Genomic DNA, 12,757 nt, shown 5'->3' on the forward strand with positions numbered 1-12,757 from the left:
TTTTATTCAAGGTATTAAAAACTTCCATACAATTTTATGAATAGCAGCTATTCACAGTGAGCGCCAGAGGGCACCGGAGAAATTTTGCAAAGATTAGGAAAGAACAAGCATTGGAGGCTCCAGCACGCCTGTAATTGCCACTTGTTTCAGATGAAATTCCTTGTCGTCGCGACAGCTCTGGTCCTATCGTTCATCGCTGTTGCCAACGCAAGGTATGTTTTTCTATCACTGAAGAAGGAAGAACAACCACCGAGTACGCCATGATAGATAACTGATTGATCACAAATGGTATTTCCATATTTGCTGGTGCAACCACCAAATGATAGAAGTTGTAGTGAAACGAAATTGACCACTTCGACATAACATCGCTCATTTCAGCTACTGGCGTTATGCTCATTCTGGCAACTCTGCTAAATAACAAAAAGCAATTACAAGCAAGTATGAATAAATAGTTGTCTTCTTATTGTGTATATGGACAGAATATGAAAAGAATTATTCCAGTGAAAATGTAACTATTCCTCTAATGTTGCATTTACTTTAGAAAATAAGTTAAATGATTCAAAAATTGGCTTCTTTACTGTGTGAACACAATTTCCAGTTCAACATAATATAAATGAGATAATTTGGAATTATTAAGTGATAACTCAACAAATTCATCAAATTTTCCCATTGTAACTGTTTCTGGATTCGACTGTAGGATCTGTCCGAACAGGAGCGAAGGTGGCTGTATGATCTCCTCCTGTGAGGTTTCATATTTCGCTCCAGCCAGTCCAGTACGGAGTACGCCAGAGAAAGTGCTAGAACATCGCAGTTTTCACGTCACGATCACCCACACTTCAAAAAAATCAAGTTAACAATTAAATCATTAAGCGAACTATCTTCATGTTGACGAACATGTAAATGTCTCATCTTCACATCTCATCATTTGAAAAACCAAATCCAATTTTTTCGCGCAGATGATTCTCGATTTTGGGTTTCTAAGCTGCAAAGAAAGTGAGCTTGTGGAATGGACTCTGAGTACCACTCGCACAGGAAATCGTTTTGAAGTCTTTCACAATATGAAATGTTAATCGAAACACCAAATGTGAGATCCAAATCTTGATATGATGCAGGTCACCATGTGAAAGTTTTTTTCTCTGGAATGAAAAGTGCTGTGAGACATCATGTCTGCATTTTTATACAGTTTCCAGACTCGAGGCAACTACAAGGAAAAGATTGAGGCTCAAGGAAATGGAAGGGGACTCCTGCAATGTGATGATGCGACAACTGAATTGCTGAGACATGTTGGGGGAACGGTGAGGAGGGTCCCGACGGATTTTCGCGAATGTCTGCGAGACATTAGGTGTCCAGTGGATATGCTGGGGGATACGCGAACATATTTCGACGAGGTCATGGTCCAGTCCTTAGCGGAGAAGCAGACCACCGTCTTAAATGTTCCACTGCCCATACACACGGAAAGAAATGCGCAGTTACAAGGAAATACGTAAAGAGGAGTGAAGTGATTTGTCGAAATTACCGAATACGTTAAAGAACAGTGTAGTTGAATGTGCATACCATTTTGGGTGGCCTTCTAACAAGAGGAAGGGAGTAAGCTTTGTCTAGATATTACCTTCATAAAGTCTAGAAATCTTATCGAAGTTGAGCTCTTTTTCTTCCTGTAGTCCGGAAATCAATTAGGCTAGAAAAAGCTTGGGACTTAAGGATAACGATAAACCTCAATCTCGTTACTTTTCAAAGCTGGAATGTCCCGGTTTTTGTTTGAACCTATTAGATGCATCTTTCTTTCGTATTTTATGTGAGAATTTCTCTTGCTTCTGGTACGGTTACAAATTTGAGATCATCTCATCTCACATCACAAATCCCAGTGGATGTGTCTGATTCCTCAAAACAATTCTGTAGCTCGTGAATTATAACCTAGTCGGCGATGCAGCGTGTGATGTTTATCTAGTGGTAATTGAGCGGAGTCAGCTGTTTAGATACCAACGATGGGAAATACCTTCTTCGCACCGTCGCTAATTTCTCTGCCGAGGCACGATCAGGGCATGCTCGAAAATCTGCCGGGACCCTCTTTACACGCCCTCATATTATATTGGTATCGAAAGAGTGTTTGAAGTTGAAATTTGAATACTCTCGTAATATAGAAATAGAGCGTTTAGGAACAAAGCTATAGAATCTTTCGTCTTCATTTATAGTAAAAAAAAAAGAAAAAACTTCATTAGAAAAACAGCATTTTGATTTTAGAAAATGTCAATGCTATTAATTTTTGATTAATTTCCATTAATTGATGAGTGAAGTCGGTAAGAGGTTCTGCTCTCTACACTATCGATCGAGGGTTCGAATCTGGCCTAGTGCTCACTAAACCTTTTATCCCTCCGGTGTCGATGAATTGGTACCAGACTTGTCTTGGAGAATAAAAACACTGACTCAATATTTATGTTTTCTTGTTATGCCAACGAGGTTTAGGTGAAGCTTTATCATTGGCCTAACTTTTCGACAAACTCGTCTTTATCAAAGACCTGAAAATTGTTAGAGGTCTTTGATGCTATGGATATCCCATCAAACTCCTCCTCTCTCCTTGCCAAGCCTCGATATTGTTCTAAGTACACCACGCAAGACTCTAAAAAGGAAAGCAAAGTGACCAGTCTCACCGACTAGCAATGCTACTACCGTGTTCTGAAAGATTGTCACCAAGGCGAATGGGACGTACCTACTGTGCAGTATCCCTTATAACTGTAGCATATCCTTTCACTTTAAGCGCCAGCTGATTGCGCTTATCGTTATGTAGTTTGCTGTTGAGATGCTAAGCAATAGTTGAGAGCAGGGTCAAGCGTGTGTTGAGAATTTCTCAACAGAGGGTCGTAAGAGGGGTGTCGGATCAGGGGGGGGGGGGGACGGTCGTAAGTAGGGGCCGAAAAATCAGGAAAAATGAAAGGAGCAAAGAGAAAACGAAGACGGGGTTGCAGTTTTCAAACAAACACATATTAAAGTGTACAAAATGTAGTGTAGTTTAGGCATGCGACATTCAGCAGAAAAACAGGAGTGAAAACTGCTTCTTTTTAGACGTAGGGCTGAAACTTGAAGGATGATCAGCAGTGAATAGCATGTTTTTATCGCACATCAGAAGATATTCACAACTGAAACGTATTCTAAAGCTTTTTTTCAGGTCCCGATATCTGCGACTAAAAAATGGAAGAGTTGTCTCAAAGAAGAAAAATGTCAATGATGCATATTCAGTGCTTGAGTTCTGCCTAATATAAAAATAAATGATATAGAATAAATAAATTCGTTTAATATTCGAACAAACGATTTAAGAAGACTCGCGCTTGCAGTTGAGGAAGACTACTGTAGCATAAAAAGTTAAGATAAAAAGAGGGTACACAAACCAGAAAATGATTTTTAAAAAATTTATTCTTCATAATTCTGGTAATGAAACTACTTTTTGAGCCAATCTTGAAGATGTATGACTTAGCATTTTTTGCTGCTCTAAATGATGCTTGATGACGCCGGAGTCGCTTCTGTGTCACAAACCGTAAAAAATCATAAGTCGTCGTACGTGCAAGGCGGTAAGGGAGTCCATATTACCTGAACCAAAAAAGAAAGCCTTCAGAAAGGAAAAAGAAGAAGCTTGTAGACAAAGGAAACGTACCAGTGGCAATACCATCCTCTCTAAAACATCAAGATTTCTATAAACAAGCCTCTAGGTTACTTCTGAATTAGCACAAACAATTGAAATCTTGAATAAATGTGATGCATAATAAATAACGTGATAATGTTGCGATGTGATAAAATAGGAAACCAATTATTTTAAATGCAATTAATTACCTAAAAGTTTTTATTCCTTCAAAAAATCGACTTGTTGTCAAACCCATCAAGTCTGAGCACTACAAAATTACAGTTCTACAAAACAAAATTACAAAATTACAGTACAAAATTGTGTATTACTAATTTATATGAAAGAAATGAAACTATCCAGAGGTGACTTCGTATTGAGTACTAAGAGACCATAGGAGGTAATCTTCATAGCTTGTACAGTGTATCGGCACTCTTCGTTACAGCCAATTCAATATGTTGAAGATCCGCAGCTGTACGGAGAACTAGCGTAGAAAATTCGGTTAGGAAGGATGACAAACGAGATCTTCAGAAGCTAACAGAAGTGTAAGAGCACTAAGTAAAAGTAGAAGCATAGCTGCAATGAAAAGCAAGTACGCTGGCTCACGTTGGTAAGTGTTGTGCAGACTAATTTATGCGCGGTTACAAAGAATTCGATAAGGACACCTGTTAATTGGCCATTACACGCTCTGTTGAAATAGGGCTGATGCTGATGATTCACCAAGATTGGATGGCTCAACGAGATGCCGCGCTTTTCTTATTGTAGCGGTCATGGACCAACCCCTGCAAAGGTGCTATTTTTGCATTTAGCGTAAAAGAATTTAAAGAGCATATTTATATTATATTTCTCATCCTGCAGTGACAAAGGTCTTACTTTCAGTCGAAAAAGAAATTGTGCTGCTGCTACTGAGCGAAAAAAAGACATCTGTAGGCGCAATTAGGATTAAAATTAGTACAAAGTAGGCTCCACGAGTTTCTAAATATCTACGCTCAAAGTGAAGTTTATGCAATAAAGCTGGATGCGTTCTGTAGAGAGAGATTATATTCTATACTTCTACAAAGTTTGGTGCCTCTAGCTTTCCTATTCTTTTTGAAACCTAATTGAGAAAAATCCCAATTTTTGCCTCAAATTTTCGAGTCTTTCTCAACTAGCTTTTGAAATAACCAGGACACCTACAGAGGCCAAAATTTGCACTTAAGAGTTTTCCGTGATGCTCTCTCCAAATATGGAGTCGAATTTTTTAATAGCGCCACCATATCCTCGCAACGGGAAAAAGAGCGAAATCTCAGATTTTCGGCAACGCGTCAAAATCTGTGTGACTTCAAACAAATTTCCATAACTCAGTTCATAGTTCATAAAAACGAATTCGGTTTAAAGTGTATTGTAGAGGAAGACTTCTGCTATCATAACTAGTTTTTACTTTTTTACAGGTGTTTTTCATCTTTAAAAAAGCTAGTTGAGAAAAAGTTGAGAGAAATGGCAAATTTCTCAACTTTTTCTCAACTAGGTTTCAAAAAAACCAGAGGGTCCCTGCAAAAGAATTTTTAACCACTTTGTAGCGCAAATCTTCTTCTACACAAAGCAGCCAGCATTGTCTTCTCGCGTCTCTTCTTTAGTGAGTTATTCATGTTTATTTCAAGGTAACAAAATCCGACCAGTCAGCAGTAATTTCCAATTAAGGCCTCGTTCCAATCGCTAAAATAACTTCGGCACAACATTTGCATGTGACAAACAGTGCTCTAAACACAATTTCAAAAAATTGCCAGTGAAATGTTCTCCTCAGTGATTTTTTTTTCGGTTTTGCAAAAATTTAGATTCCGGTGGGAATCGAACTCTCATCCGTTCATTTCCATTGTCGATAAGTAAAATTGTTTGTTAGTAATTGGAAATAGTGTGAAAATTGTTTTAAAAGGTGTTCTGCTTCTTTTCCAGCTGTTTTTTCGTTTTGCAAAAATAATGGTTCCGGCGGGGATCGAACTTTTGATCATCTCCTTATCAATGTCAAACAGTACAATTGTGTTGCCGAATACACTTTAGATTTAGAGCTCACTTATCTTTTTAAATTATATGTCTACATATATACTGACTCACTTCTGTTTCTTGCAGTAACGTCTACCTCGTATTAATCCGAGCAAATATACCTGGAGGATATTTTTGGTGAGTAGCCAATGTGGAATTTGTCGCGGCCTACCGGTAGCATCTTCGACAATCTGGCTGCCTTCTAGTTAGTCTTTCTTTATTATCTTGAGTCTTTCTTTATTATCTTGACACGTCTTTTAATCTTCTCGCCTAATGATAATCATTTATTGGATCCGGTTATACATTAATTGCAGTATTTACAGATGTACTACGATATTTCCGCCCTTTCTCCTGAGGAGAGCGTCATGAGTTTTAAAGAAATTGACATAAAACCTTCAGCCGAGTGGCTGGCAAAGAAGAAAAAGTTGAGAGATGCATGGCTCACTTCTCATCCTAAGACGACGACGACGACAGTTGCACCCCCTGATCCTCTACACTTATTTTCGCAGTACTCGGACTCCTTGCTCTGATTACGCTCATCGTAATAGTGGTAAGGGTTTTTTTTTGCGAACACTTTTTTCCAGTCTAATTCTGAGCTTTTTGAAATTCGTTTCAAAATGTTTTCCGCTATTATCATTATTTCTGCCCAGACTTGAGCTGTGAAACGAAACGCTGTGAAACAGCAAAGGAATCGCGATCGCGAAGTCCAGAAACATCAAGAGCTGTTCGAACAGTGCTGCTCGAAATAGAAGATTAAAACCATTTATTAAATTTATTATATATGTAAAGTCTAATAAACATCTTCCTCTGTTGTCTTCTCACTGCGCTGTTCCAGATCTCCATACGAGCTACCTGGAACACACATTATTACAGAAAATCTACAGAAAATCAAACACACTATTTTAACCGTGTCTACATCAGTCCATCGAGAGGTTGAATGTTTTTCTACCTCGATTATTATTCTTGATCTTCTTCCACCTGCCACAGATCCGGTCACGAGGCATCTTGAACATATAATTAACATGACCATATAATTTTAGTTATTATTTATTCTATTAATATCGCTGTATTACAATATATATTTTGTTTTACTTGTAGCATTACTATTTTTTTAAAATAATTTACTATTTATTTATTATGTCGTATTATTTTAATTTATTTATTAGGCGTTTATTTGTTTTTTGAATTCTTTTCATTATACCCAAATTGTGATTGCTGTGTGGGCAGCTATACTGGTAGCAACGAGATGAGGGGGTCGTTTTTGAAAGGGTCTGCGAGGCGGGGGTCGTTTTTAAGAGGGACTTTTTCCAACTATACGCTTCACCCTGGTTGAGAGGTACATGTCGCTGGGTGTCAGCATAGCAATGTGAGTCAGTACTGCCGAGATCTTCACTCATGCGACTCAGTGGACTGGACGTTGTCTTGTCAGATTTCGACAAAGAACCCATTGGTATTGCCCCATGCTGTTCGCTCAACTAATAGGGTAGGTTTGATGTTTAGAATCGCTTAATAAAGGATAAAGGACAAAGTGACTGCCGTTAATCAATCCGTTTGGGATGCGCCACCACATTCACTTCAATTCAGAAACGTTTGAGGTTCAGGAACATATAACTGGCCTATACAATGACTTGCAGTGGCTAGCCGATGTGTCAAGTCAGTTTTTCTTATCCTTAAATTGGTACCAGACAAGTCTAGTACCAATTTATCTATCCCGGAGGGATGGGAAGCTTGGTGAGCACTAGGGCGGATTCGAACCTCCGATCGATCATGCAGGAAGCGGAACCTCTAATCGCTAAGAATCACTTAATAATTAAAGAAATTTTGTTGCATAGATAAACCGGGATTCTCAAAAAAATCATGATCGGAATAGGTTTTTTGGAAGCATGAAGTGAGCTCCATTGATGGGTAGAAAATTTTACTATTCTTTGTCACAAATCTTCAGTATTCTTTGTTAGATCGTTGTAAAAGTATCCAATGTATCGTTCAACTACTAAACACACTCTGAATTCCAACTCCGTCTTAATATTCTGATTGGACTTGAAGCGAAAAAAAAATTTCGGTATAGACAGCACTGCAAAAAGTTTCACGGGATGAAAAAGAAACCCACAGATGGCAGATGGCACATGCTTCCACCAAACGCAACAACAACAACAACGGCAACAAAAGAATAACCGACTTAGACTGGCTTAAAACCCTGAAAAAAATTGCATCATCTGTCTCTTTCATTGTTGTGCTTCCGAATTGTCTGCAGCAGACGCCTTCGCAGTAGAATTCCTCCAAAACCCCAATTTGGTGTTGGATGCAGGCCGCTGGCTGCACTGCAACGATATGCTTGCAGTTATCTGCAAGCTGCAGAAATTTGTATGAAGCTCACGAGTGACAAGAGGTATGCAATGACTCTTTTCACGTCGGTTATCGCAGTACGCTCCATCCGTTCCGCGTTGGTGCGTTTTTTTTTTACTTCGTCACAGCAAAACTACGAAACGGTTTATCGCTAAGTCAGTATTACGCCTTAAATCAGAACGTATTACGCCGTAAATCAGAACGCTTTGGTCAAATTTTCCCCCATGTAGTCATTTTGCAAAATTTGACTTTTAATTTTTATTTACTCACCTACCTCAGCAGGTCAGCTATAATTATAGTTATAATTATACAATTACAACAAGTGATTTGGTAGGCTCCTGGTAATCTATACATCCTCTTTGCACATCTATCCTCTGATATATCGTACAAACATTTCGAAAGTGGTCCGAACTTTTCTGATTTATATTCATTTTTGTGACTGGATTTCAACGTAGATAGATATTTTCTACTCATGGTTTTTTTTAGTAGTGATTCTGTAGTGGTTGCATAAACTCAAAATGAGGGACGAAGATTTATTAATTACCGAGGCATGACACAACAATGAATTTCATCACTGATAATTTATCAGTATTTCATTACAAGCAATAACAAGCAATCGTATCAAATTATGTCTAATTAATTGTAGCGAACATTTATTTGCATCCTTGTCCTGGTTTCCGACAGCCACTCGGTCCACGTTTGTATCCAGGTTTACATTGGCATACGTTCACAATACATTGCATTGTACACATTTTACCTTCCGGTTCATTGCATTTTGGTTCACATGCGCTTCCACATTCATAGAATTGTTCGTTAGTTCCACATTTTCTATCTAAACATTGCGAACATGTAACAACAATTTGGACAAGAATATATATGAATTTGCGGATACTCTAAAATTGCACAGTTCAGGTTTTCTTAGCTGTTCTCTATTCATTTTTGTTCATGTTAATTCAACTTTGTGAATAATCGTCATCTATGCTGGACGGATGTCCAGCAACTAAACGACAATTCTATAATCTTGAGTTCCCACTCTAATAACCAAGCAGCAAAGAGTAAATTGTGATCCGCGGTGAATAAGGTGCATAGAAATGGATTGGCACTAGGGACGTTTCAAACCACCAATCGATTATGCATTCGCAGCGGAACCTCCTACCGACTGCGCTATACCGCGCGACAGCATTATGTAGCAATGACAGTTAATTGAGTTTTGATCCCCTTATACCCTGGTACTCGGCTGTATGAAAATGAACAAGGATTGGTAGTAATAACAAACTGAAAAAGGAAAGGACAACAGAATTTTTGCTTGTCAAGCAGGATTCGCTTCTGCTTTGACATTAAGTTCCATGTTCGACCTTTGAATCTTGGCATCGTAGGGTAGTTTTTTTTTCAACAACCTCTAAACACTTTGGCCTTTTTACTCATTCATAAAAGGCTTTGAAAGGAAAAAATAGCATATTCCCCTTGAACTTCATTTCCTCACCATTAGTAAATTTAGTAAATCGACTGATAGATCTCAAGCGACGGCTGACTGCGTTCTTTTTTTCGTGATTACTCAACGTTAGAGATCTGCGAGAAACATAAGTTGTGTTCCTATTACCCTATACTCTGCCACACAGCTGTATGAAAATGAACAAGGTTTGTTGAAAATAACAACAGTTTGAAAAGAAAAGGACAACAGAATTTTTGCGTGTCAAGAAGGATTATCATCTTCTGTTTTGACATTTCTTTCGCTCTCACGGTTGATACTATCATATTTTTGTATAATCATCTTAACACTTCCAAGTTTCAAATATGTTGAGGTGAGTCTTGCGCAGCGTCGCTGTTCGAGTTTCCCGTTTACGTATTTACGAGCAGTGACCGAATTAGTCGACGTTTTTCCGTCTCCCCACCATAACAAAAGAAATCTACCTCTAGATGTTGAAACACCCATTGCACCCATTAGAACACCTAATCCTGGAAGCGTTGTCTCCTCTAAGCCCACTAATCAGTGTGATAGGGCTACTTGTTTCCTCAATAGTTCTTACTTATAATCATTAAAGATTACTTATGTTCATTAAAGATCTTTGAATCAAATCACAATGATCGTCAATATTTCACTACAGCTCATGAGTGTTCAAACAGTTATCTTCTAAACCTAAATTTAAAAAAACCTAAAACGTAAGTTTGAGTAAGTAAATAATCATAATCACATACCTTCGCACGATACCGCGACGATCGCAGCCGCAACGAGGACGATGATCATATGATGCATTTACCTCAACTAAATATTAAATAATTACTACGCGAACGAAGAGCATTGATGCGTTCAAGGAAATGCATGGACACCGGATGGTTGCCCTTACCAACCGGAATGAATAAGGCAAGAGTAGAATCGTTTTATGAAGTGTTCTAAACGTAGATAATGTTCACTAAGGAATCAGGGTGTTGCATTTATTTTTAGTAGTCAAAAATAAGCAGAGGAGGAAGGTACCAGTCATCAAGGACCTCGTATGTACATACTAGAAGGTATACACTTTTTGCCATATCTCTATAAAGATGTAAAATAAGAAAACAAATATCAAATAATAATAACATTGATTTTAATAAATTAAAATGTTTAAATTTAAAATTTATATACATTTTAATAATAATTAAAATGACAAAAGGATAACAGGATAAAGTCACTGGGGTATCAATCCGCTTGGGAAGCGCCAACGCGTTTTACTGGAATTCGTAAGGTTTTGGAACGCGTGTTGGTTTATCCTCCCAGACAAGTCTGGTACCAATTTATCGATCCCGGAGGGATGAAAGACTTGGTTTGCACTCGGGCGGTTTCGAACCTTCGACCGTGTGGCTACAACGTACCTCTCACCGACTGCGCCACACCCGCCCAATTAAATTAAAATGATAGAATGAATGAAATTGTGTCCTTGAAAATCCATGGTTAATTTGTTATAATTATACAAAAATTACTCTTCAGGGATTATACATGTTATAGATATGCTATGAATTGCCGTAAAGATATCAAAAACTAAAAAACTACGCTGAAAAAAAGAATTTCTTTTTTTATATTTGAGTTGGAAAAACGTCGAGATGACAGATCATGCCACAATTACTTGCAATATGTATCACAGAAATCTCCGACAAAACGTGTGCTCTCTCAGTGCTGTCAACCACCGATTAATGGTCATTCTCCTCGAACGACCCGAATGTGTTATGCAAATAAAAATCTGTGAAAAGTTCACGTTTGTTTGAAAATTTTGAGAAAGAAAAAGGAGTTTTTCAAAAAGCATACGATTCTTGGAGTTGAGAAAGTCGTGTTCTTGTCCAGAAGATTCCGCTTTGTCAGAATCAATAGGTTTCTTCAAAATGGAATCCAAGTTATTTTAATGACATCGTAATAACATCCGAGAGGATGTGGACTACACTCTTTATATGAAATAAGAAAAAAATGACATACAAAAATCTTTGTTCTGCGCTACAAAAAGCAAAAAATTTTAAGTCCAGAAATCTGTAGAGATCCAAACTAGAAAATACTTGTTCAAAATTTAGCATTTGTACCAGAGAAATCTCCGTGTTATATCATCAGAAAGATGTGTTAAACTATCCAAAAATGTTTATACATATGATCCCTCTAAAATAATACCGTATGCGTTACCTCAAGAATTTTTCATAAGTACGATTTTAAAAGTTCTTTTTATTTAATCTAAGATGTACTCTGTTTCAATTCCTACAATTCTCCTTCGTCTTTCTGATAGAATTTCAATGCTTCTCTTCAGAAATTTACATCAATATCTAAACATCAGTAAATCAGTATCTGTTCGCGACGAAAAAGTCGAAAATTTTAATCTATAAAATTGAAAGACCGCATTATTTATAGAATAAATAATTCATTATGAGGAAGCATAAAAACACTCCAAGAATCACTGATTTGCAAACGACGACTGAACGAATAATGTCGTTTGCTCAAAATGATTCATCCCATAAAAAGACAAATAGTGTGTGCTCTGACAAATATATTGCATCATATTTTGATAAACATTACGAAAAGTGAAGAATATAGTGACGATATATTATGGAAACGACAAACGCATCGACTTCAGAAAAAACCCTTCACAAGGCTGTTTGCATAAGAAGTTACATGGGAAAGAAAAAAATTATTTTCTTTGTGATCTTCCCAGGCATCTGTGCACATTTTCATTCATCGTAAAACCCCATGAGAATTTGCAACCTTTTCTTCCTGGCCGAAGAGGTGTTTGCCTGCTCTTAATAGTGTCAAAGGAGTTCTTGTTGGAGAGGCAGCCTTCCTCATGTGGAGAGAATATTTCACTAGGCGATCCGGCAGCAATGTCTGCCCCTAAACTCGTGGACCTCAACGAGCGACATGCCTGCACTCAGCGAAGAACATTTTTTTGGATACATGCATGAACCATCCACTAAGACGAAAGGATAAATGACCTGTGGAGACATGCTATCATAATTCCGCTCCACAAGAAGCTTACTGAACTCAGGAATTAAAGGACAAAGGACGAAGTTTCAACTGATTTCCTTGAGCTGTAGCCAAGATTGGTATCGATCTTTATTAAACAGCGGTTAACGTTTCGGCGATATCGCTTTCGTCAGAGCCTGGAAAACTCAAAGCCATTAGTGACCTATCCCCTCAAGCGCCTCATCACCCTACAGAAAGCACCCAAACGGTAAGCAAACTCAAACAGCAACACATAGGCTAGTAATTACCTCATTAGCTAGACTTGTTAACTCAGCAGACCACCACGTACCTGGGACTCCACTGGCGGGGATGTT

General features: G+C 38.0%; 1 protein-coding gene across 2 annotated transcripts; it reads right to left on the reverse strand.

The window, feature by feature from the left end:
* Positions 1-8,625: 8,625 nt before the first annotated feature.
* RB195_003178 (uncharacterized protein) lies at positions 8,626-10,226 on the reverse strand (the record flags this gene model as incomplete). Of its 2 annotated transcripts, none has more annotated exons than XM_013435985.2 (2): positions 8,626-8,804; positions 10,169-10,226. In XM_013435985.2, the coding sequence occupies 2 exons, from the start codon at positions 10,224-10,226 to the stop codon at positions 8,626-8,628; spliced, it is 237 nt and encodes a 78-aa protein (XP_013291439.1). The 2 variants fall into 2 exon arrangements, with proteins under 2 accessions (XP_013291439.1, XP_064056606.1); XM_064200725.1 differs by having other exon boundaries at positions 10,169-10,217.
* Between the last annotated feature and the right edge of the window lie 2,531 nt (positions 10,227-12,757).

This window comes from Necator americanus, chromosome IV (assembly GCF_031761385.1).
Source record: "Necator americanus strain Aroian chromosome IV, whole genome shotgun sequence".
Classification (NCBI taxonomy): Eukaryota; Metazoa; Nematoda; class Chromadorea; order Rhabditida; family Ancylostomatidae; genus Necator; species Necator americanus.